At 42.9% G+C, this 27,887-nt stretch overlaps 2 protein-coding genes across 2 annotated transcripts in view; both read right to left on the bottom strand.

Annotated features, from left to right (window-relative positions):
* LOC129437196 (protein NLRC3) overlaps positions 1-27,887 on the bottom strand; it is a 104,905-nt gene that overhangs the window by 6,590 nt on the left and 70,428 nt on the right. The gene's annotated exons all lie outside the window — the stretch shown is intronic.
* LOC141361383 (protein NLRC3-like) lies at positions 119-27,887 on the bottom strand. The gene is made up of 3 exons (XM_073862481.1): positions 26,108-27,887; positions 20,764-20,937; positions 119-321 (listed from the first exon to the last, which is right to left on the bottom strand). The coding sequence occupies exons 1-3, from the start codon at positions 27,304-27,306 to the stop codon at positions 144-146; spliced, it is 1,551 nt and encodes a 516-aa protein (XP_073718582.1). The 5' UTR covers positions 27,307-27,887; the 3' UTR covers positions 119-143.

Genomic DNA, 27,887 nt, shown 5'->3' with positions numbered 1-27,887 from the left:
GGTAAGATATATCTTTTTGAGTCTTCTTGGCGCACTAAGAGTGAACGTTATCGGGGAAGCGGGCCCAGATACTTTACATTTTAGTGTGTTTTTATACAGTTTAACTAAACCTCAGTACATGTGTGACTATCAGAGAGATGATCTTACTTCAGTATCTCCAGTTTACAGTCAGGATTCTTCAGTACATCACAGATCAGCTTTACACTTACATTTCCAAGTTTATTATTAGTCAGATCCAATTCTCTCAGGTGTGATGGGTTTGATCCCAGAGATGAAGTCAGAGCAACACAACCTTCATCTGTGATATTACACTTCCACAACCTGTAGAGAACAGAGACACACAGTTTGTTCACACACAGATCAAATCTACAGTGAGTTGAATTTGTTTCTCTTCTGTCATCATTTAGTGTTTATGGACATTTTCATTTTAGTTTCATTTATGTGTGTTTGTGTTTTACTGAAACACATCAGTGAGATTTACAAGGAAATTAACTTCATCAGTTTATGTTTATATTAACTGTGTGATTTATTTTTTATACAGTAATGAAATCAGATTTCTCTCATAAGACATCACAAAATTTTCTCTTATGTTTTTATTTCTGAATGATTTTTGTTTTTTACTTTTGTTCATAATTCAATTTTAATGTTTTATGTTTGTGACTTTCAGTAAGAGTTAAAGTGTTGTGATGAACGTTGAATAAAATCAGCTTCAGTTATCAAATACATTACTGAGATTAAATTAAAATTCATCATTCAACATTTAAAGTGGACCAAAACTTTTTATAAATGTTTTGTGTGAATTTTGATCAAAACTTGTCTGAGGACATCTTAGGGTGTTTTCAGACCTGAGTCTATGTTTCAGAACCTGCTGCTTTTTCTCCTTGGTTCAGTTTGTTTAGTCATAATGTGAATACGGCAGGGGCGGACTGCTTTAGTCTATGATCACAGCAGCCACAACTACCAGATGAAGATCAATAAAACACTCCCAAGAGGTTCACAACAAGATTACAATTTGCCTGGGATATGTTGTGCTGTTGGCGGCAGGGGTGCCGCTAGCAATTTTGGGCCCTATGAAAGAATATGAGGTTGGGCCCCCACCATACCCATTTCTCACCAAACATACAATCCAAAATCTTTGTCTGCAATTTAATAATACAGAACTATTTCTTTTGCTATTGTTTTGACCACAATTAACAGTATTTATATATACTTACAATGTCTGCAACTAAGATAATTTATTGCGCAATGTAAATGTAATTGAAAAATACAGTAAATTAATCAAATAATCAGAGAAAATGCAACATTATTAAACAGATTTAAGATAATTGTGACCATGCCTGTGATAACCCAGCTGAAGTATTTCTTTGTGATTTAATGTTTTCCACATAAAATCATCCTATATAATGTAAAGAACATTTTGTGAAAATATGAACTTGATATCTTTAATGTTGACTGAGTAATGTCATGTCAGCGATTGAAATCATAGTGAAATGAATGCTTGAAATTAAACTGTGATGCTTTTATCTCTCAATAAGATTTGAAGCTTTAGTCTGATTTTCAGGGACCGTCTCAGTGACATACTGTATACTTGAGCTGTTACACACACCAATAACATTGTAACATTTAAAAATGGCGAACAACAACAATGCATCTTTTCTACAGTTACCTTATGCCTCAAATAAGACTGGGTCAAAAATGCTTGACCAAAGCTTGTATTATCATTATTAGCATTATTTATAAGGTAAAGAACAAGTTTCACACACCAGCAGCTACACTAAAGCTGTTAGGAAATACCCAGAGTCAGAGTCTCAATGCAAGTATAATTTTAATAGAGTAGAAGAAACACTTGGATGTAGACAGGGAAATATAATCCACTATGAAAGTCACAGTTGTCTCAGCCGTCCGTGAAACACACCGAGCCACACAATAATCCTCCTCGCAGACACAGAGTCACAGTAAATGACTGGCGTACGCTTGAAGGCAAAGCATCCAGTCCAAAAAGTAGGAGACAAACACAATCGGGAACCATATAGCAGAAACCCGAACACAGGATAAGGATCCCGAATACAGAGACCGTAATCCAACACAGGCAGGCTGAACCTATGGCGAGAGCAGAAAGGAGATGTTAACCTATGCGTGGCAGAAACACTTGGACGGGCGGCGAGACAGAGATCTAACAACGAGCGCGTGACGGAAAACAAAACAGAAAGGTATAAATAGACAAGAGGGAACAAGACACAGCTGGATACAAATCAGAGAAATAGAGGGAGGAGCCAGTGCGCACGTGAGGATCCTTCACCACAGAGGTAACACAAACAATACACAACACCCACACAACCGATCACCCAGAAGGCGTGACAGGACCCCCCCCCCCAGGACCGGCACCGGACGGTCCCGGAGGAGGCTCACCTTGTCGCCGACGAAGATCCTCAATCAGACCAGGGTCCAATATCCCTCGAGCCGGAACCCAACACCTCTCCTCCGGACCATAGCCCTCCCAGTCCACTAAATACTGATGACCTCTGCCCCTGCGACGCACATCTAACAATCTCCTAACCGTATAGGCAGGAGCACCATCCACTAGACGGGGAGCGGGGGGTTTAGGGGCAGATGCAGAGGGATTAAGGTGGGAAAAAAAAACTGGTTTAACCCTGGATACATGAAAAACAGGGTGCACCCGACCAAGAATAGGTGGTAACTTAAGCTTACCCGTTACCGGACTAACGACCTTAACAATACTGTATGGCCCAATGAAACGGGGAGCCAGCTTGCGAGAGGGCTCCCGGAGAGACAAATCCTTGGTGGAAAGCCATACCTTCTGATCGCACACATAACGAGGGGCGGGTCGCCGGTATCGATCAGCCGCAGCCTTGGTTCGTCTGGCGTTCTATAATAAAAGAGTTCTAGCTCGCTTCCAAGTGCGTCTGCACCTGCGGACGAAAGCTAGAGCAGACGGAACCGCTGCATCGGGTTCTTGTGATGGAAAAAGGGGAGGTTGAAACCCAATCGATAATTCAAAAGGGGATAAATTAGTAGATGCGATGGGGAGGGAATTATGTGAATACTCGACCCAGGGAAGCTGTTGGCACCATGAATTCGGATAACGTGACGACAGACAGCGGAGCGTTCGACCGAGATCCTGATTAGCCCGTTCACATTGTCCGTTGGTCTGTGGGTGGTAGCCTGAAGACAAACTGGCAGTGGCGCCTATCTGTCTGCAGAACTCCTGCCAAAAACGAGAGATGAACTGAGGACCCCTATCTGAGACCACGTCAGTCGGAAGACCATGCAACCGAAAAACGTGTTTGATCAGAATCTGAGCCATCTCCTTGGCAGAAGGGAGTTTAGGTAAGGGAATAAAATGAACCGCTTTAGAGAAGCGATCCACCACAGTCAGAACGACAGTGTTACCTTCAGAAGCCGGTAAGCCAGTGACAAAATCAAGGGCTATATGAGACCAGGGGCGGGAGGGAATTGGTAAGGGCTTAAGTCGACCATGAGGGGGTTGATTAGCCGCCTTATTACAGGCGCAGACTGAACAGGCTAATACAAACTGTCTGACGTCCGTAGTCATCGACGACCACCAAAAACGCTGGCAGATGGCAGCCAGTGTTCTCCGAATACCCGGATGGCCGACAAACCTAGACTCATGACCCCACCGGATGACATCGGAACGTAACAGCTCAGGAACCCATAGACGACCCGTTGGGCACCCCTCCGGAACTTCCCCCCCTCGGCCGGCCTCTCTCACCCGCTGCTCGATTCCCCAAATGAGGGCACCGACCACTCTCCCCTCTGGGAGAATGGTTTCGGTCCGCTCAACCTCAGAACCATCGAACAGACGGGAGAGAGCATCAGGTTTAACATTCTTGGAGCCAGGCCGGTACGAGAGGGTGAAGTTAAAACGGTCAAAGAAAAGAGCCCAACGAGCCTGTCTAGATGTTAACCTTCTGGCCGAACGGATGTACTCTAAATTTTTGTGATCCGTCCAGACCAGAAAGGGCTCCGAGGCTCCCTCCAACCAGTGACGCCACTCACCTAAAGCAAGTCTAACCGCCAACAGCTCCCGATTACCTATGTCGTAATTTCGTTCTGCTGGGTTCAACCGGTGAGAGAAAAAAGCGCACGGGTGCACCTTACCGTCAACAACAGATCGCTGAGACAAAACGGCGCCTATGCCGACATCAGAAGCATCCACTTCCACAATAAATTGGTTAGCCGGATCAGGAATAGCGAGGACCGGAGCAGAAATAAAACTGGTCTTTAAAGCATCAAAGGCTTCCTGAGCCTCGCTATTCCAACGGAAACAGATCTTAGGGGAAGTGAGAGCGGAAAGAGGTTTAGCGATCTGACCAAAATTTCTGATGAAACGCCGGTAAAAATTGGCAAATCCCAGAAATCGCTGAAGCTCTTTACGGGTGTCGGGCACTGGCCATTCGGCGACCGCTTTGACTTTGGCGGGATCGGAACGAATCTCTCCCTCGGCAATGACAAAACCCAGAAACGAAACCGACTCCTTGTGGAACTCGCACTTCTCCGCCTTAACATAAAGCTGATTCTCTAAAAGCCGTTGTAAAACCTGGCGAACATGCTGGGTGTGAATCTGCATGGAGGGAGAAAAGATGAGAATGTCATCGAGATACACAAAGACAAATCTGTTAATCATGTCTCCCAGCACTTCATTGACCATGGTTTGGAAGACAGCTGGGGCGTTACAAAGACCGAATGGTAAAACGCAATATTCCCAGTGACCAGTAGGGGTGTTAAAGGCTGTCTTCCACTCATCGCCCTCCTTAATACATACCAAGTGATAAGCGTTGCGGAGATCTAACTTGGTAAATACACAAGCTCCCTGTAATAACTCGAAAGCTGAAGACATTAAAGGCAAGGGGTATTTATTCTTAACAGTAATGTCATTCAACCCTCTGTAATCAATGCATGGACGAAGAGACCCGTCTTTCTTTTTCACAAAGAAAAATCCAGCACCTGCTGGAGACGAGGAGCGGCGGATGAGCCCGGCACTAAGCGCATCATTTATGTATTTGTCCATAGCCTCTCTTTCTGGACAGGTAAGGGAAAAAATACGACCCTTAGGCGGAAAAGTACCTGAGAGGAGTTTGATCTCACAATCATACGACCGGTGAGGAGGTAAAGAGGTAGCCCGAGCTTTACTGAACACCTGGGACAGATCAGAATACTCCGCCGGAACCCCCGAGAGATCAGCAGCAGGGATCTGAAACGTAGAACAAACAGAAGACAAAGGAGCAGGACCGAGACATGACACATGACAAGAAGAACTCCAAAACAAGACTATACCATTCTGCCAATCAACGTGAGGATTGTGTTTTACCAACCAATCATGCCCTAAAATAATGGGCGATTGGGATGCATGAAGTAAAAAGAATTTGATTACCTCACAATGATTGCCAGAAACATAAAGACTCACAGGGGGTGTGCGATGAGAGATCACTGCCATATGCTGCCCTTTTAATGTCCAAGCGGATAAAGGAGAATCTAAAGGGATAGCAGGGATACCAAAAGATTCAGCCAAACCAGCATCTAGAAAACTTGCCTCCGCACCGGAATCCAATAATGCCTGTGAACGGAAATCAGACTGATTAAATTTTAACATAACAGGAAGAACTGTGCGGCTAGAGGGAGAATTAGAGGAGAAAACGCCCACCGATACTCCCGAATCTACCGGCGGGCGCTTCCTTTTACCGGACATGATGCGGCCAGATGCCCCGCTTTACCACAGTATAAACATAGTCCATTCGTCAGACGACGCTGTCTCTCGCTGTTGGTGAGGCGCAGCCTGCCTAGCTGCATAGGTTCCTCTGGCTCAGGTGCAGACACGGGTAAAAGGACCTCAGGTGAAGAAATAGCCTGACGAAACGACCGGCGGAGATTACGCTGACGATGGCGGGTCTCAATTCTCAACGCCAGGTCGATCGCGGCTTCCAATGACGCAGGGGGATCCCGTGCAGCGACTTCATCTTGGATGTTATGATCGAGACCCTCAAGAAACTGGACTCGAAGAGAGGCATCATTCCATCCACAGGTAGCTGCTAACGTTTTGAAAGTGATGGCGTAGTCAGTAACAGACGATCCTCATTGTAGTAATCGAACTAGTTCAGCGGCTGCCATGTCACCTTGGAGAGAACGGTCGAAAAGTCTCATCATCTCTACTTTGAGAGCCTCAAACGAAGTCGTGCACGGGGCCTTGACCTCCCATACAGCCATTCCCCAGTCTCTCGCTCTCCCGGTGAGCAGCGTGAGGACAAATGCTACTTGTGACATAGAAGAAGCAAATCTCCGTGGCTGGAGAGCGAAGACCAAGGAACACTGCTGTAAGAAGGCCCGGCAGGTGTTGGGATCGCCGTCATAGGTGGGTGGTGTGGCAGTGTGTGGTTCTCGGTCGGTGCTCGGTGAAACATCGCTGGGTACAGGAAGCGGAGGCTCTCCGCCGGGTTGCATAAGCTGCAGACGATCGCTTAGCTCAGAGAGCCGGTTGGAGAGAGCTAGAAAGTCCCGTGAAGCAGCAGCTAAAAGTGAAGAGTGTTGGTCGATAACAGCGCCCTGTTGATTCAACGTGGACTGCAAAACATCCATTCCTTCACTACTCGCAGACTCCATGTTGACGCGCTCGTACTGTTAGGAAATACCCAGAGTCAGAGTCTCAATGCAAGTATAGTTTTAATAGAGTAGAAGAAACACTTGGATGTAGACAGGGAAATATAATCCACTATGAAAGTCACAGTTGTCTCAGCCGTCCGTGAAACACACCGAGCCACACAATAATCCTCCTCGCAGACACAGAGTCACAGTAAATGACTGGCGTACGCTTGAAGGCAAAGCATCCAGTCCAAAAAGTAGGAGACAAACACAATCGGGAACCATATAGCAGAAACCCGAACACAGGATAAGGATCCCGAATACAGAGACCGTAATCCAACACAGGCAGGCTGAACCTATGGCGAGAGCAGAAAGGAGATGTTAACCTATGCGTGGCAGAAACACTTGGACGGGCGGCGAGACAGAGATCTAACAACGAGCGCGTGACGGAAAACAAAACAGAAAGGTATAAATAGACAAGAGGGAACAAGACACAGCTGGATAAAAATCAGAGAAATAGAGAGAGGAGCCAGTGCGCACGTGAGGATCCTTCACCACAGAGGTAACACAAACAATACACAACACCCACACAACCGATCACCCAGAAGGCGTGACAAAAGCAAAAATAACAACAGATCATTAACGTGAACTCGAGAAAACAGCTATACTCTTAACGTAAATGATTCTTCAGACTGTTTATTAATCAGCAGGACTCTAAAATTAAATGAAGGATAACTGTAGATAAACGTCTCCATCTCTCTAACAAACTACAACAACTATAACAGATTACGACAGATTGATTTCTTAAAGCTGATGCAAGGTGAGAAGCTTTAATAACTGGACTAGTTTAGCCTTTGTAGCATTTCAGTTTTATCACAATCAACTCGATTCTCAACTGCTTAAAAATCCTTCCTTGGCATATTATGTTACAAAACATTGGAGTGTGTAACCGATCGCATTTCTAGTTTATGTTAATTAGCTTATACGGGATTATAGGGCTGACTTTGCGTTAGAATCATAACATAAAACAGGGAACGTAAATCACTTTGTGTTTTTTTAAACTGAGGTGAACAGAGCGAAGACTTTACAGTGGAAAGAAAACTGCATTGTATTGCTCCAGCGTCACATTGTGTAAACTGCATTTATAGTAAGGAAGTGCACATATGCAGATATCATAGAAATTAGCATTAAATACACACACCTTGTTCTCTTCTGAAGTTCACGCACACTGTGAGAACATGGATTAAAGAAGGTGCTAAAACGCAGAATAAAGACGGGGCGGAGCTAAGAGGGCTCAGCTTAAGGGGATTGTGTGTGCTGCCAAATATCCAACATCTGTACGAGATTGTGGAATGAGGGAAGAGCACGTTCTCTTATAAATGAATTATTACAGTCTTGTCCCCAAAACAACTAAATTGTTCCTAAGGAATGGCTACTGTACTCCCCGTCAACTGGATTGGTTTATTGCTAATCATGCAAACTTTTCTCCTCACAAAATCATACATTTATTACAGGCTTCTGTGACTGGAAACATCCTGAGAGGATATCTGACCATTAAAAGAGTGCAGATCACTGACGTAACATGCTTGCTTTAATAAACAGAGCAAAACAAATATCGAGGCCAAAACCAGACCTCTCCCATGTTGATCAGTTGACATTTATTTTTAGATTTGTTAATCCGGAGGGAAGAGAAGTTAAAAAGATTCCTTAGATTTGAGCCAATCCATAGCCACACAGGTGCAAGCCTTGCTGAGTGTGTACTAAAAATGGTGCGAGACTTGGGGTTGGACTTATCAAATTGTCAACTACAATGCAATAAGAAAAGCACTTGAAAAAATTCCTGCAGATTGCAATTAAAAGCAGACACAAGACGTGATGCGGCTGCACTCGCTGGTATGATAAATAATCTGGAAACGACGATAATGACTACACTGTGGAACCGGGTGCTAAGCAGATTTAAGGCAACAAGTGTTCATCTGCAAAAAGACAACATGGACTTATCCACTGCTGTTGATCTATTGCAGTCATTACACTTTTATGTTGGCACTATGAGAGCAGTTTGTTGAGGTAGATGAATCTGCTCGTGCTCTCTGTGTTACTCAGATTTATCAATATGATGTTTGCCACAAACAAAAGAGAAAGCGGTTTGCGGATGAGTCATCTGATGAAGATGAAGTATTATTTACTGATGTAAGTCAGAGATTTAAGGTCGAGGCATATTATGTCATTTTGGACAGACTAAAATCATGCCTGGCCAAACGTATTGATGCTTACAAAGAGGTCTATGATCTTTTTGGTGTTCTCTTTTGCAAGGACTGTACAGAAAGTGAATTGTGCATAAGAGCTGATAAACTGTCATCACTTATCCAGTGGACCAGATAAAACTTTGACCGATGAACTGATTCAGTTCAGACATTTTAGCAAAGACAAGACCTCACCTGCAGAGCTGCTGCAAATTGTTGATCAGAATGGACTAAAGACAACATTTCCTAATGTTTTTGTTGCACTTATACTGTATTTAACTTTCTCAGATCTAACTGTGAAGGAGAGAGGTCTTTATTTACTCTAAAGTGAGTGAAAAATGAACTTAGGACAACAATGACACAGAAACGTCTTTCTGCACTTTCCCTGCTTGTCATTGAATCTGAACTGGTTAAAGACATAGATTTTGAAGACATCATATGCCAGTTTGCTTGGTCAAAATCCAGAAAATTGCAATTGTAAATTGTTTGAGAATTTGTGCATAATATCACTGCAATTGTTTTGTTTGTGTTGTTCAGTACAAGCAATGTAGCATTACACCACTGAGTAGTTGCACATTAACTACAGATTTTGTTATATGTCAGATTAAAGAGTTGTTTTTTTTTCTTGTGAAATGTACTAATTGCTAATTCTTACAAAATCGTATAAATTATTAAGTGGATTCCTGCATGATCATTTGTGAGGTGGGTCGAGGGCACCACAAGGTCTTAATGCGCCACTGCTTATTTTAAGGACTACAAAACTGTTAGGAATCACACAACACAGGAATCCCAGCGCAGAGGTTTTTAATTCAAAATGTATAAAAGAGAACACTCAATGTCATCAGGTAGAAATGTAAATAGGGAAAACACTTGGTGAATCAGTAATATGTATAATAGATAACTCTCAGTGTCCGTGTGTGTGATGGATAGATGAAGAGATAAACACTAGCGATGCGGACTACAGCGATCTCCTCTGGATGGTCACAATGTGGGAAACACAGCCGGGCTGTAGGACATCCACAGAACAGTACACACAGAGATGTAATCCTGTCGGGCAAACAGAGAGATTCCTGGCGGGACACAGAGAGAGAGAGAAACGGTCAGTGTCTTCAGCAGTAAGCGCGCTGGACAGCGCACTGCGGCAGTCAGAGCGAAGAGCAGAATTACGCGCTAGAGCGCACTGCGGCTGTCAGCGTCTTCAGCAGAATTACGCGCTAGTGGGCACTGCGGCTGGTCAGCGCAAGGTGTAAAATGTCGCTTGGAGAATCCACTGACTGAGAGTTCGTAATGACCTGACAGAAGTCACACCAATCTGGAGAGACAGACAGCAGGGCAGGGAAATCTGACGGGGCAAAGGCAGCAGAGAGCACGGAGAATAATCAAAATATATAACAGGAAACTGAGACACGACAGGACTGGAACTAGACAAGCTAGAGGCAGGTACATACAAAGACGAACTTCCAAAGAACAAAGGAACCGAGGGGAATTTAAATCAAACCGGATTGGGCAATAACAAGGATCAGGTGTGGGACGCCGGTGAGAAGAGTCAGAGATAATGAGATCACCAGGTGGAAGGCGCGCACGTGTGGAGCTGTCAAAACAAAAACACAACACAAGTGAAACAAAGACAAAGCAGCCAATAAAACCAAAATCATGACAGGGTTCCCCCCCACGACCCCCACCGGGCGATCCATGAGGAGGCTCACCTCGTCGCCGGAGGAGATCCTCGATCAGCCCAGGGTCCAGGATGTCCCGGGCCGGTACCCAACACCTCTCTTCCGGACCATAGCCCTCCCAGTCAACGAGATATTGAAATCCCCAACCCCGGCGACGCACATCTAGTAGGGACTTGACTGTAAAAACGGGAGCACCATCTACAAGCTGAGGGGTGGGAGGGGCGGGGGCAGAGGGAACAGGGTTAAGGTGGGAAAAATGAACCGGTTTAAGCTTGGAAACATGGAAAACCGGGTGAACCCGACCGAGTGCTGGAGGCAATCTGAGCCGAACCGTCACCGGATTAATGACCTTCACTATGCTGTATGGCCCAAGGAATCGCGGAGCCAGCTTGCGAGAGGGCTCACAGAGAGGTAAATCCTTGGACGAAAGCCATACTTTCTGCCCACAGATAAAACGGGGCGCAGGTCTACGGTGTCGGTCGGCCGCGGCTTTGGTTCGTCTGGAAACCTGACGTAATGTAAATCTAGCCTTCCTCCAGGTGCGTTTGCAACGATGGACGAAGGCCAGCACAGACGGAACCACCGCATCAGGTTCTTGGGACGGGAACAAAGGAGGCTGAAACCCCATGGACGCCTCAAATGGGGACATATTCGGGGACGACACGGGGAGAGAATTATGGGCGTATTCGACCCAGGGTAGCTGTTGGCACCAGGAGCTCGGATATAGTGATGTCAGACAGCGGAGAGCTCTACCTAAATCTTGGTTAGCCCGTTCACATTGCCCGTTGGTCTGCGGGTGATACCCCGAAGACAAGCTGGCTGTGGAGCCAATTTGTCTACAGAATTCCTGCCAGAAACGAGAAATAAACTGAGGACCCCTATCTGAAACTACGTCTGTGGGCAGACCATGTAGGCGAAAGACGTGTTCGATCATTACCTGGGCTGTTTCCTTGGCAGTGGGAAGCTTGGGCAAAGGGACAAAATGAGCCGCCTTGGAGAAGCGGTCAACAATGGTCAAAACTACAGTGTTTCCCTTAGAACTAAATAAATTGGTCACAAAATCAATGGCGATATGTGACCACGGGCGAGAGGGGACAGGTAAAGGGTTAAGCAGACCAATAGGGGCTTGATGAGAGGCCTTATTACGGGCACAAACCTGACAGGCTAACACAAACTGTCTGACATCGGGACCCATAGAGGGCCACCAGAAACGCTGACTTACGGTAGCCAGCGTTCTCCGAACCCCCGGATGGCAGACAAACTTGGACTCGTGACCCCACCGGATGACCTCGGAGCGAAGAGAATCCGGAACCCACAATCGACCCGCTGGGCACCCATCTGGCACTTCCCCCTCCCGGCCGGCCCGCTTCACCCTTTGTTCTATTCCCCAGTGCAGGGCACCCACCACCCGCCCCTCCGGGAGGATGGTTTCATCCCCAGCGGAATCGGGGCTTTCGAACAAACGAGAGAGGGCATCGGGCTTCGTATTCTTAGAACCGGGCCGGTACGAGAGGGTGAAGTTAAATCTGTCAAAGAAGAGTGCCCAACGAGCCTGACGAGAAGATAACCTCCTGGCTGAACGGATGTATTCCAGATTCTTATGATCCGTCCAGACCAGGAAGGGCTCCGAGGTCCCCTCTAACCAGTGACGCCACTCACCCAAAGCCAGTCTGACCGCCAGCAGCTCCTGATTCCCTATGTCATAATTTCGCTCTGCTGGGTTTAACCGATGGGAGAAAAAGGCGCAGGGATGCACCTTGCCATCCTTAGCCGACCGCTGAGACAAAACGGCGCCTACCCCGACATCCGAAGCATCCACCTCCACAATAAACTGAGCAGCAGGATCTGGAAAAGAGAGAACAGGAGCAGAGATAAACCGGGACTTTAAGTTATCAAAGGCCTCCTGAGCACTAGAATTCCAGACAAACTTCTCCTTGGTGGAGGTGAGAGCAGTAAGAGGCTGAGCAACCTGACCGTAATTCCTGATAAATCGCCTGTAAAAATTGGCGAAACCCAGAAACCTTAATAAATCCTTGCGGGACTCGGGGACTGGCCATTCGGCAACCGCTTTGATCTTGGCTGGGTCGGGACGTATCTCACCTGCGGCAACAACAAAACCCAAGAACGAAACTGACTTACGATGGAACTCGCACTTCTCCGCCTTGACATAAAGCTTATTCTCTAACAACCGGCGTAAGACTCGGCGGACATGCTGAGTGTGTTCCTGCATGGAGGGAGAAAAGATGAGAATATCATCTATGTACACAAAGACAAACTTGTTAATCATGTCTCTCAGCACATCATTGACCAGAGTTTGGAAGACAGAGGGAGCGTTACAAAGCCCGAACGGCAAAACGCAGTACTCAAAGTGTCCAGTAGGGGTGTTAAATGCTGTCTTCCACTCATCTCCCTCTCTTATTCGCACAAGATGATAGGCATTGCGTAAATCTAGCTTAGTAAAGACCTGTGCACCCTGCAGAAGCTCGAAGGCAGTAGACATTAAAGGAAGGGGGTACCTATTCTTAACAGTAATGTCATTCAAACCCCTATAGTCAATACAAGGGTGCAGGGAGCCGTCTTTCTTTTCAACAAAGAAAAACCCCGCCCCTGCGGGCGAGGTGGAGGGACGGATGAGACCGGCATGCAGGGCATCATTAATATACTGGTCCATAGCCTCTCTCTCAGGACCCGATAAAGAATAAAGTCTACCCTTAGGCAGTGCCGGTCCTAGATGCTGGGAGGCCCTAAGCAAAGCTTTGTGAGGGGCCCTCTGTCAGTGCATTCAGACCCTGATAGCATAGCACACATACATCTCGGAGACGTCTATTTGATGTCTGCGTTTACATCTGCAAGATGTCTTATTTAAATTGTTTTCTCATCTGCAATACGTCTGTGAGACGTCTCCTAAAAGATGTCATATAGACATATTGAAGATGTCTGCAAGACGTTTTTGATTTAGAATGTATGTAAAGCAGCTCTTTTCCTTTATAAGATGTTTTTACACACCAGATGTATTCCAGATCTCCAGATCTTTACCAGACATCTCACAGACGTACCTGTGCTATCTGGGTAAAACCCAGTCAATGTTGCTGTTAGTTAGTTGTTAACTAACCACATAGTGTATTATCTTATAGCTGTATAATATTCCCATATGCACATTACTTTGAAACCCTGACTGATAAACTTGCTGATTATAACATGAAACATGTATTTGCTGATAAGTTGTTTTAATTTAAAATGTGTTGTGAGAAGCACTAAAAAATTTACCTGATCTAAATAAATGTAATGAATCAAATTAAATTACATATAAATACATACTGTTAATACACAGGGGTTAAATTGGGATTTGTTATGTGGTGGGGGGGGGGCTCTGTGGGGAGGGGTACTTCGAGGGGTAACATGTTTAATACTGATGACAGCAAAGCCACTGGTGTGTTTCAATGACATTCTGGACCTCTGATAGGATTTGATAAGTTTCAGCTTTAAAAGAGCATTTCACCCGTAGAAACATTAATCTTTATTGAAAGTGTTATATTTGTAGTCAAAATGTAACATAGATTTAGAATTTGGTGCCTATTTTACAGAGAAAAGGGGTGTTTGTAGTCTCATTCCCTCAACAAAGACATTGCACTTCCTTCTTTCAATGATGCAAAATGATGATTTTTACGTCATTGAAAGAAGGAAGTGCAACACTGAAGTCTGTATTTCTCCTGTCTCAGCGGCAACTGAGGAAATGATGCAAGACCATTCAGAAACATGACTGGAGTTCTAACTATACAAAGCTAAATGCAAATGGGTGAAGTGTCCCTTTAAAGCTGTCACAGAGGTTGACACCAAATATTTTAAAAATAGTGTCTGATTTTAAATATTGCAAATCTATGAGTTTGACACCCTATATCCATTTGTTGCACATGTCATTATGCACAACTGATCAAACTTTAAAGGAAGTTAAAAGAATCAAGCTCCTTGAATAATTCTAGGCATAAGATGCCCAAAAAGACTCAATTAACAAGATAAGGTACAACACACAGTACTGTATCAGCAACATGTCTTATAAATTAGCCATAGAGATTCCCTATGCTGGTCAGCAGCTACAATCATATAGTTAGGTTTGATTTGTGTAATCAAAATACATTATTTTATTATCTATACAATGAGTTATATCCAGTGTTATCCAGTTAACATACTGTAATTAAACGAGTGACATATACTTTAATCCTTTACAAATTTCAAGTCTTCTATTAAGTTTTCTCGACGTGGGCACCATTCTTACCTCTCTCTCTCTCTCGCTCTCGCTCTCTCTCTCTCTCTCTCGTCAAATTATCCTGCACGAGAGCGCGTTCTTGAAGTTCAAAGGAAAAAGCGCGTGTTTTCGCGGCAATTTCGTCACCCAATTCGCGTCATTTGAATCGCCCCATGCTAGGACGCGTGTCTTTACATTGACTTAATCTGCTCGCGCAAATCCTTTATCTTGTTCCCTTGCTTCACGTTTTTCCCCTTTATTCTGCTCCAGACGGATAGCTTTGTCTTTGTTTTAAATCAATGGTGGGCATATAATATGCTCATCGTTACCAAATCACTCTTCTGCGTCATGCACGCGGCCGTTTCTAAATTTGAAGGCTGCAACCTCCGGATCATGTCGCATATGCGCGCTGCATACGTCATCAAGCCTGATTTATTTAAGTTAAATAAGCATTTCATTTGCAAGTCATAAGCATAATATAACAATTAACCATTAACTAAGAATAATATTCAACATTAAAATTGTTAATATTCTAAAATACGTTTTTATGACGCATATGCCGCCTACATATGTGACCTCTGAAGGCTGCAGCCTTCGGATTGAGAAACTGCCTGCATGTTGTCCGAGTACATATCAGTGATTTAAGAAATCATTAAGTATTTTTAAAAACCCGCACAAATTCGGAAGTTTGCAAATTATTTAAATTATAGCGTCTTGTTTTCATTAAACATAATAATAATTTTTCTTTGATATAATGGTTTTAAATAATTCTGAGATCAAGGGGGCCCTCTAGTGGTGCGGGGCCCTATGCAAATTGCGTACTTTGCGTATAGGAAAGACCGGCACTGCCCTTAGGCGGAGAAGTGCCGGGGAGGAGATCAATAGCACAATCGTATGGCCGGTGGGGAGGAAGGGAGGTGGCCCGGACTTTACTAAACACCTGAGCGTTATCCGCATACTCCGCCGGGACCCCGGTCAAATCGGCCGCCGGAACCTGAGGATGAGAGAGAACAGAACCAGAAAAGGCAGATCCAAGACAAGACTCATGACAAGATTGAGACCAAGACAAAATAACATTACGTTGCCAATCAACGTGAGGATTGTGCTGCGCCAACCATGCATGCCCCAAAATAATTGGAGAGAGAGAGGCATGAAGGAGGTGCAACACAATCTCTTCACGATGATTACCAGACACAGAAAGACTCACAGGAGAGGTGCAATGTGTAATACGTGCCATCTGCTGCCCCTTAAGGGACCAGACATCCAAAGGGGATTGGAGAGGGACAACCGGAACACCCCAGGCGCGAACCAGAGCTTCATCTATAAAGTTGCCCTCCGCTCCAGAGTCGAGAAGGGCAGTGGACGGATAATCACGCCCAGCGAAGGACAACATGACGGGGAGTTGGGTACTGGAGAAAGGGGAGAGTTTAGAAGTAGTGGCGCCCACCAGAACTCCTGGGCTCATAGAAGGGCGACGGCCCTTTAACGGGCAAGTCTTCGCAAGATGTCCGGGCTTCCCGCAATACAAACACAGAGAATTCTGTAGGCGTCTATCTCTCTCTCTCTGTGACAGGCGCATGCGCCCCAGCTGCATGGGCTCCGACCTGACAGGGAGTGAAGAAGAAGAGGGGGAAGCGGTGGCCTCGTCTATAGAAGTTCGCTGGCGAAGAGATCGTCGCTGGTTGCGGAGCATTCTCCGGGCTTCGATCCGGAGAGCCAGATCAATAATGGCATCCAGCGTGGGGGGAAGATCGTGAACAGCGACATCATCATGGAGATCATCAGACAACCCCTTCGCAAACTGCGCTCGAAGAGCCGCTTCATTCCAGTGGCAGGCAGCCGCTAAGGTCTTAAACTTAATGGCGTAATCGGTGACTGTAAGACCTCCCTGAACCAGAAGAGCCAGCCGAGCCGCAGCGGCGTCCCCGCGCACTGAACGGTCAAAGAGCCTCTCCATCTCCTTGCGAAAATCACCAAACGACCGACAGCAAGGATCGCGAGCATCCCACACGGCCGTAGCCCACTCACGCGCCTTGCCAACCAGAAGGGTAATCACAAACGCCACCCGGGTGCGCTCAGAGGAATAGCGGCGGGGCTGGAGGGCAAAAACCAAGGAATATTGTGACAGAAATGCCCAGCAAGAGGAGGGATTACCATCATATGGAGGTGGGGCTGTAACATGAGGCTCCGTCGGCGAGGACTGCAGCTCTGTCTGCGACGACTGACTGGGTTGGGTGGCATCCAGACTGAGCAGGTCCAAACTAGAGGAAAGGTCCGACATACGGGCAGAAAAGTCCTCAACCTCCGCGGGATCCATACTGGCAAGTTCATCCTGTTAGGAATCACACAACACAGGAATCCCAGCGCAGAGGTTTTTAATTCAAAATGTATAAAAGAGAACACTCAATGTCATCAGGTAGAAATGTAAATAGGGAAAACACTTGGTGAATCAGTAATATGTATAATAGATAACTCTCAGTGTCCGTGTGTGTGATGGATAGATGAAGAGATAAACACTAGCGATGCGGACTACAGCGATCTCCTCTGGATGGTCACAATGTGGGAAACACAGCCGGGCTGTAGGACATCCACAGAACAGTACACACAGAGATGTAATCCTGTCGGGCAAACAGAGAGATTCCTGGCGGGACACAGAGAGAGAGAGAAACGGTCAGTGTCTTCAGCAGTAAGCGCACTGGACAGCGCACTGCGGCAGTCAGAGCGAAGAGCAGAATTACGCGCTAGAGCGCACTGCGGCTGTCAGCGTCTTCAGCAGAATTACGAGCTAGTGCGCACTGCGGCTGGACAGCGCAAGGTGTAAAATGTCGCTTGGAGAATCCACTGACTGAGAGTTCGTAATGACCTGACAGAAGTCACACCAATCTGGAGAGACAGACAGCAGGGCAGGGAAATCTGACGGGGCAAAGGCAGCAGAGAGCACGGAAAATAATCAAAATATATAACAGGAAACTGAGACACGACAGGACTGGAACTAGACAAGCTAGAGGCAGGTACATACAAAGACGAACTTGCAAAGAACAAAGGAACCGAGGGGAATTTAAATCAAACCAGATTGGGCAATAACAAGGATCAGGTGTGGGACGCCGGTGAGAAGAGTCAGAGATAATGAGATCACCAGGTGGAAGGCGCGCACGTGTGGAGCTGTCAGAACAAAAACTCAACACAAGTGAAACAAAGACAAAGCAGCCAATAAAACCGAAATCATGACAAAAACAATACATTGTAATACATTTTGATATTGCTTCACCAGATCCTTGCATATGAGACAGCAGGTGTGCCAAGCAGGTTTCACGAGGACTTTTCATGTGTGTATCCTAATGAAAACAATGCATTATATCTTACCATTAAACTTCAGAAATCTAGTAGAGATAATGGTTTATGTGTACTCAGAAGATGTGATTCACTGTTAACTGTGGGGTGCAGGGCTGTTATGGTAACAGGATACAGCGTGCTATGAGAGGGATTGATTATTCACGTTAGTAAATTAAAGCCAAAAATATTCACCAAGTTGTCTACTCTATTTATAATGACAGATATTATATTTTATTTATTTTTATCAGACATTTTTAATTTCTGGAAATATTTAATACAGAATATGACAAATAATGCAGAATCACAAAAATTCAACATTTTGTTGATTTTGTGCTCTTCTGCCATAGCGAACAACTGTATGGACTGACTGGCACTCGACATTTAACTACAGATTGTAAAATCAGTATTTTGTCTCTGGTAAGTCCTCAATTACACTTATAAATGTGACCATTTAGTGTATTAAGCCCTATTCGGACGGGATTAGTTTTACAGGGGTAGATGGCGTAATGTAATTTTACCACAGGACGTCGGTAATATTAATGGTCAATTCGGACGGGATTAGAAATCTCAGTAAAACATTCAGAAGTGGGAGGGGTAACTCCTTTGCGCAGCGCGTCACCTCTCGTCTTCACGTGCACGTTACCTTGCCTCTTGATATCAGATGTGCAAACAACATGAAACAGACAAGGAAAACGCGAAACACTGTGATTAATTTCAGTTTGGGGAGAACGTCAGTTTCGTAAACAGTTCCGCGAATCTGAGAAGTGAATTTGACTTTTTTTTTTAAAGTTTGTGTCGTGTTTTATTCAGAAACTGACCTGCCACTGACTTGTTTCCCGTCTAGAACGCAAGTAAATGCTTCTTTAAGCGCTTCTATATTTAAAAGAAACCCGCAAATTGAAAGGAAATGACGCGATTTACGTGGATATTTACAGCTGGTCTATTCGCACTGGATTAGTATTACCTGAGGTAATTTCTCCGGACCTTTTTACAGAAGGTAAAAGACGCCGTAATCTTTACTGACATTGTCCGTAATGATTACTGACATAGAGCATTCGGACTGGACTAAAATCACAGAGAAGCTCTGATAAAAACTTGCTTTACCCCACCTCCCTATGTAAAACTAATCCCGTCCGAATAGTACTTTAGATATGTGTTCACTGCCAAGACAGACACAAATATGGTGGCGGGCATGGCAGAAGTGACGTCTTTGGTAGTGAAGTGACCCCGAAGCCGCCGCCAGGCGCCGCCATTTCCACCTTTTAGAAGTTCAGCTGCCGCCAGCCAATAATTTCCTAAGCCAAATTGAGCTGATGAAGTTTGGCTGAGCCGGCTAGAATTATTTGCATCAAATAATAATTCTATCACATAGAGACATACACACACAAAATATATAAACCAATACACGAGATCTATTTTCCGACTGGTTTCATAACAGCACAGTCTTGTGCACAGAGGCCGTTTCTCAATCCAAAGGTTGCAGCGTGTGGAGGTCGCATATGCAGGCTGCATACGTCATCAAGTCTGGTTTATTTAAGTTAACTGAGCATTACATTCGCAAGCCATACACATATTACAACAATTTACAATTAACTAAGAATGAACTTTATAATTGTTAATATTTTGAAATAAGACAGTCTTGATGACGTATGCAGCGTAAAAATGCGACCTCCGAAGGCTGCAGTCTCCGGATTGAGAAACGGCCAGAGACTCACAGGGATGACGACCAATTAAAATTGCTACTGAAGAAGTGATGCATTTTTTTCTCGCACTGATCTAAATGGCGGAAAGAAGCAAGCAAGGTAATTTTGATCTCACTTCTCACATACTTTCATAATTCCTACTTACTTTTTTTTTTTAACTTAGACCTACCCAGACTTTTGTTAAATCTTCAGGGCACGGTTGCACAAACCTGAATCAAAGATTGATGTTATGAACCAAATATTCTGGAACGAAGAGATTTATAGCACTGAACGTGATATAACTGCAGGAACAAACCATCGTTTCCACATTGCTAATTCACGACGCATGCTTCAGTGTACATTGAAGTCAAATGTGCAAAACTTTGTCCAAAATAATACTGATAACAGTGTGTGTTTATATTACAGTCTCATTTTCTCATTACCTGGAAAGATGGAGATCTAGTTAATCAATATAACATATACATCTGTAGACATGTAGTGGCAGCTTCAGTCATTTGCAGCTATGAAAAGTTTGGCAGCTGCAGCAGTCATTTGGGTTTTGGCTGAGCCGGCTAGCCAGCCAATAACTTCATCAGCCAGCCATTATTCTCAAAACAAATAGCTTCGGGCTCTAATACTGACAGAAAATTTAAGCAGAATCACAGAAAATAAACAGATGCACTCTGAGCAATTAAAGGAAAGTTTACACACACATGACTTGTATTAACAAAGTCTGATTCATTTGGAAATATTGCCTTGTGTATGCGAACTGAACCAACATTGTAGCCATTTAACCCCCGGTTTCAAAACAAAGCAATCGATCTACAGGTCTGAAAACACCCCAAGATTAACTTTTATGATCCACTTTCAATGTTGAGAGTCTATAAATCCATTACAGATGTTATGATCTCTATATAGTCTCACTATAATCTATATCTGATTTCTGTCTGAACATCAGATGACAATCTTACCACAGTATCTTCAGTTTACAGTCAGGATTCTTCAGTACATCAGAGATCAGCTTCACTCCTGAATCTGTGAGTTTATTATCAGACAGATCCAGATATCTCAGGTGTGATGGGTTTGATCTCAGAGCTGAAGTCAGAGCAACATAACCTTCATCTGTGATATTACACCTCCACAACCTGTAGAGAACAGAGAGTTTATGTGAATTATACAAAACTACAAACACAAATCTGTAACCTCCATCTCTTCATGTAATGTTCATCTTTCAATCCCTCTGTAACTGAGACACTGTGTGTTTAAATGTCAAATAAATCCATCACACAGCTGACTATTAGTGTTGGATGTCCTAAACCACATGAACATTTCTTCATAAATCTGTATTGAGTTCATGACTCACACTGAATACTTGATCTTATTTCCTCAAGTGTTTGTGTTCATATTGGACAAGATGTTGTCTGACTCTCAGCTAACAGAAAAGTCCCAAGAACGTTCCCTGAAAGTTCCCAAAAACATTTTGCCAACACAAACAGTGTTCAGTTTTCTTGATGTTCTAAGAATGTTTCTGGGTTGTCTGAATGTTAGATGAATGTTAGATTCTACCATTTTCAAACGTTATGTCAATGTCATGTTTTAATGTTCACACAATGTTTAAAACAACTGCTTTATAGACTTATTTGCTTGTTATGTAAATGATAGAGTAGGACTGGACAATAATTCAATATCAATATATCTCGCAGTATAATATTTTTCGATAACAGTGATGTGGTTTCTAAACACATTTCCAATATTTCGATTCATTACGGCGTTCTGTGGCCGTTCACATGTCACATGTAAAAACGCATGTTAAACACGGGTCAAGGGGCTACTTCCCTTTTAAACGTGTGGTGTCTTGTAGTTAAAGGACAAGTTCGGTATTTTACACTTAAAGGCCTGTTTTCATATTGTTTATGATGAAATAGAACGGTTTTGACTGAAATTTGGACATATGATGCTGGCCCGGAAAACTTTCGGGTGTTTATTGTATTACCCCCCACCTCTACAAGGGCTGTATAGGTGCACAGGAACAATCCTTTCTAAAATGCATTAAACTTTCGTTTACAAAGACGTGAAACTCACCGAGTGGTCAGGGGTGTTCACTGATATGCTCACTAGACCTGTTTGAGTCGCGACTCACTCGGATCTTTAACCCGGATCTTTAAATTAACTCATGAGTCGCGAGTCTCTAGTGTCATTTACCCGGATCAGTTGAGTCCTACTACAATTCATTGTAAAACCATAAACAGCGCCACACACACACACAAACCTCTTTCAACATTATTGATGAGACTTCGCTCGCCCTACAGATCCACTAACCGGCTGATTTGCGCGAGAACTGACCCGAGATTCTCACTCAGAGCCGGAAAAATTGCAAACTCGAGAGATCTGCTCTGACTCGAGAATCTTTCAACTCGTAACCGGCTGATCAGCGCGAACCGTCTCTTCGCCTCTGGGGCTGCATAAGCAGGACACAGTTTTTTCTATATCATTATGCTATTATTAGGCCTATTTTTTAATGGTCGACCATACACACACCAAACCTAAAACCTATAAGCATGTTATCTCAGAAGTGAAAGGCTTTTGTTGTGGATTTGCTTTTGAGGAGACTTCAGTCGCTCTATAGATCCACTAAGATCCGGTTAGTAGATCCGTAGAGCGAGTCCCATGGTCTGTGAGTCCGCAACGCCTCCGGCTCTGAGAATCTCGAGTCGCGCGGATCAGCCGGTCACAAGTGGGTCCGTACTGAGTTTCCTTGGCGATTTAGCAATACTGACTCAAGTGATTCAAGTGACTCACACAACCCAGATCACTTTAGTGAGTGACTCACAATAACCCGGATCCTTAAAAGGAGTGGAGTTTGCCAGGCCTAATGCTCACACAAAAATCGCTGCAAAAGATGCTTTCCAACAGCTGTTTTAGCATTCGTTGCAAACTTGTGGACCTATTTTTTCAAACGCCTCAAACCCGTACATTCTTCCGCTGAGAGCTTGAATAATAGACACTCCAGCCCGGGTGGTGGCGATAATCCACCTTTGCCAATTGCAAGAATAGAAACAAGATTCCCGGTGCGGAGTAATACCGTACCTCACAGCACATCTAATAGTCAATGGAGTTGGACAAAAACTACGATAAAACAGCTGTTGGAAAGCATCTTTTGCAGCGATTTTTATGTGAGCATATCAGTGAACACCCCTGACCACTCGCTGAGTTTCACGTCTTTGTAAACGAACGTTTTATGCATTTTAGGAAGGATTGTTCCAGTGCACCTATGCAGCCATTGTAGAGGTGGGGGTAATACAATAAACACCCCAAAATTCTCGGGCCAGCATCATATGTCCAAATTTCAGTCAAAACCGTTCTATTTCAACATAAACAACCTGAAAACAGGCCTTTAAGTGTAAAATACCCAACCTGTCCTTTAAGCAACTATGAGCCGCAATCTCCGGGACGACAAGCAAATGGAATGCGGATTTAAATTCGCTCATCTGTACCTCGCACCAAATCATATCATTGACACCACCATGCGATCAATTAATCTATTCAGGACTTTGTAGTGTTTGTTCAGAGAAGAGCTGTCAGTCACTCAGAAGTACGAGAAGGAGGTGTGGAGTTATAGTTAGTGTCAAGTCACAGCTTTCAATGCACACAAACTAAATTACTGGTGAGAAAAAATAGGATTAAACCATAAGGTGCCAAGGTTAGAAAAGAATAAAGATGAGGAGAAAAGATACAAGTATGTATGCTGCTGTGTCATCTAGTTATGAGTTAAATGTATAATATAATTAAATGTCTAGTATCAAATCATTGATTCTTGAAACGTTGGCAAAAACATGTCCCACTAAGAAAAGTGCTAATTCTGTTGGAAATTAATATTATTTTCATGAAGAAAAAGAATCAATGTTATAATCAGGGGGTCCTTTGCACATATAGGTTTATTTTTATTTTTTATTAATTTAATGATTATATACTGGCCCATACAAAATCAGTTAAGAGTTAAGAGATAATCATTTCAACTTGATTAAAAAAGCCAAAAGTAATAATTGAATTGAATAATATATTTACCGCATGAAAGAGTACATTGTAATATGTATTAAAAACTACAAACAGTGAGGTTTGAACAATATTTACTATTATTTTGTGATTGCTTAAAATGTGTCCCACATATTTGTCACCAGGGTCAGATATTTATAAAAAGCAATAAAATCAGACAACTACAGGGTCAACTGCATTACTGAGGACCCCATTTTCAAACCTTCAGCTCTACTGCATGCTTCAAGATCACTCAAGCTCCTGTATGTTTGATATTTTCTCTTAAACTTCTTCATATTTTTGGACACTGCTACTGTGACAACCATAACATGTCAACACCGTCATCTTTGTATAAAAAATATTAGATTAGATTATGAAATAAATGTATAATTTTTCACTATCTAGCTTGCTAAGCAATTACAAGTAGATCAGTAATTTTTATTTTTCTTACTTTATGTAACATTAAATACTACAATAATTTTAGGGTCACGTTGACTTATATTTTCTCCACATATTACTATAATAGCAAATTGATCAAAACTATAAACTAACACAGATGGAACTAACGGCAGTTGCCTAGTGGTTCATGTAGGTTGTCTACAAACCGGAAGGTTGGTGGTTCAATCCCCGGCTCCACCGGACCAAGTGTGGAGGTGTCCTTGAGCAAGACACCTAACCCCAGCTGCTCCCGACGAGCTGGCTGGCGCTGCATGGCTGACACCGCCGTCTGTGTATGAATGTGTGAGTGAATGGGTGAATGTGAGGCAATATGTAAAGTGCTTTGGATGGCCATAGGTCTTTTAAAAGCGCTATATAAATGCAGTCCATTTACCATTTATGAGAGTCAATACTGTGAAAAAATGCTTAATAGTTTATAAATGTAAAATGAATAATTGTGCTTTTTAATGTTAAATAGCTCTTCGTCCCTCCTATAAGATGTCGATCTTAGAAATGTCCCCAAGCCTGTTTGAGTTTGAGACGTCTGCATTACAGCATATACTACTGAACGACATTCAGGGTGCACTTATAATATTATTAAGCTGAGCCTGAAAGTCTGTTTTACTGTACAGTGATATCACTTTTTTGTATGAAGGCTAAACACGAATTAAAGGTGAACATTAATATATTTATTCCTTTTTTATTTTAAATATGATATAGTTTTATAGGAGAAGGTTTCATTGGCAAATAATTTTTTTCAGAGGTTTGTTTTTGGTTCAGACATCCATTGAAGGCATTCTTGGCAGTTTTTCCTGAGGCTTTTTTAATATGCATACCATCATCGGATTTATACCGTACCGACCGAAATTAAGAAGTTTATCATGATAAAAATTGTGGCCATACCGTCCAGCCATATGATAGAGAAACATTGCATTTTATTATTTAAAAATTTATATGGGTGGTTTCCCAGACAGGGATTAGACTAGTCCTAGACTAAAGTAAATGTAATAGCTGTTCAAACTGAAAACAACTTGCGCTGACATATTTTAAAATACATCAATGCCATTTGTTTTGCCTTAAAATGCACACAAGTAATGTTTTTAGTAAGGTGTGTTAATTAAAACAATTTATATTTCATAATTAAACTAAGGCCTAGTCCTGGTTTAAGCTAATCCCTATCTGGGAAACCACCCCATTAAACATTATTTCTGAATGTTCTGTAAAAATATTGCTTTAGTAAACACAATTCACTTATTATGTTTAGATGTTGATGATTTGTTTCATTTAAAGTCACCATGATGTTGATTAGTGTTTGTTTTAGTTGGACTCTTGACTTATTGTTTGCTAGTTTTTCCCTGGTTGTGTTAACTTTGTGTATATAAAACACATTTGTTATGGTAATGTAAAGTTAATGTAATTATGTAGCAGTTGGTAGATAAGTTGTTGTTTTAAACATTGTGTGAAAATTAAAACATGAAATTGTCATAACGTTTGAAAATGGTAGAATGTAACATTCATCTAACGTTCAGACAAAACAGAAACGTTCTTAGAATGTCAAGAAAACTGGACACATTTTATATTGGCAGAATGTTGGGAACTTTTTTGAGATTGACTGCTAATTTATGTACAACATTAAGAAAATGACTTTTGTTAGAAAAGATTCTTCCAAAGTAAGAGTTCAAAATAAAATCATAAAATAATGAAATTAATTGTATTAAAGCAACACAATTGCACTGTTGCGCTTTTCAACCTCATGTGGGGGCCGTAAGCAAATCTAACATGGAAAACTACATAGTGTTGCTTTAATATGTAAACAGTCATGTGATTGTTGTTAGTTTTACTTACCGAAGTGTTTTGGTTTCTTTTATTACAGGCTGCAGTTTCACAAGAACTTCATCTGCTGTATTTTTATCTCCAATAAATGGTTTTAGATTAAGTTCATCCAAATGCTGCTCAGACATCAACAACACAAAAACTAAAGCTGCCCACTGTGAAGAGGAGAGTTTGGTCTTTCCTACTGATGAAGATTTCACATAACGTTGAATCTCCTGCAGCAGTGAATCATCACCCAGTTCATTCAGACAGTGAATCAGATTGATGGATTTCTCTGTAGACAGATTCTCATTCATCTTCTGTTTAATGTACTCAACAGTTTTCTCTTTCTTGTAGGAGCATCTTCTCATCTGTGTCAGTAGATCCTGTAAGAGAATCTGATTGGACTCCAGTGAAAGACCCAGAAGAAAACGCAGGAAAAGATCCAGATGTCCATTCTTACTCTCTAAAGATTCATCTACAGCTCGATGATGTAACTCAGGTAATGAATCCTGTTTTGATGATTTATGTTTAAATTTGGCCAAAATGTTAGAAAACCGACCTGGTTTAGGATTAAAAACATTTCTGTATTTCTTTGTGATGGAGATGTGAGCATAAAGAGCTGCTAGATGTTCCTGGATGCTGAGATGAACAAAGCAGTAAACTTTCCCCTGATACAAACCAAACTCCTCTCTGAAGATCTGAGTACACAATCCTGAGTACACTGATGCTTCTGCTACATCAATGTCACACTCTCTCAGGTCTTCATCATAGAAGATCAGATTGCCTTTCACAAGCTGCTCAAAAGCCAGTTTCCCCAGTTTGAAGATCATGTCTTCATCTTTCTTCTCATAGTCCTTCTGATGTTTGATGTTTGTCTGAATGATCAGGAAGTGTGTGTACATTTGAGTGAGAGTCTTGGGGATCTCTCTTCTCTTTGCTTCACTCAACATTCTCTCTAGAACAGTGACTGAAATCCAGCAGAAGACTGGGATGTGACACATGATGTAGAGACTCCTGGATGACTTCAGGTGTGAGATGATTTGATCAGACAGACTCTCATCACTGATTCTCTTCCTGAAGTATTCCTCCTTCTGTGGATCAGTGAAGCCTCGTACCTCTGTGACTCGATCAACACACTCAGAGGGGATGAGATCAGCTGCTGCTGGTCTGGAGGTGATCCAGATGAGAGCAGAGGGAAACAGATTCCCCTTGATGAGGTTTGTCAGCATCACGTCCACTTAGGTTGTTTCACTTACATCACACAACCTCACACTGCTGTGAAAATCCAGAGACAGACGACACTCATCCAAACCATCAAAGATGAACAACACTTTATATTCATCACTGAAGATTTCCATTTCTTTTGTTTGTGGGAAGAAAAGATGAAGAAGATCTAAAAGACTGAGTGTTTTGTTCTTCATCAAATTGATCTCTCTGAAAGGAAGTGGAAATATGAGGTGGACGTCCTGATTCTCTTTCTCTTCAGCCCAGTCCAGAATGAACTTCTGTACAGAGACTGTTTTTCCAATGCCAGCGACTCCCTTTGTCAGCACACTTCTGATGTGTTTGTCTTGTTCAGGTAAAGGTTTAAAGATGTCATTACATTTGATTGGTGTCTCCTCTGTTGTTGTTCTTCTGGATTGTGTCTCAATCTGTCTCACTTCATGTTCATTACTGATCTCTCCACTTTCACTCTCTGTGATGTAGAGCTCTGTGTAGATCTCATTCAGTAGTGTTGGGTTTCTCTTATTTGATGTTACCTCATACAAACACTCAAACTTCTTCCTCAGATTTGATCTGAATGTGTTCA

This window comes from Misgurnus anguillicaudatus, chromosome 24 (genome assembly GCF_027580225.2).
Source record: "Misgurnus anguillicaudatus chromosome 24, ASM2758022v2, whole genome shotgun sequence".
In the NCBI taxonomy this organism is placed as follows: Eukaryota; Metazoa; Chordata; class Actinopteri; order Cypriniformes; family Cobitidae; genus Misgurnus; species Misgurnus anguillicaudatus.
Note: the sequence above shows the minus strand (reverse complement) of the source record. Positions and strands in the feature narration are given on the sequence as shown.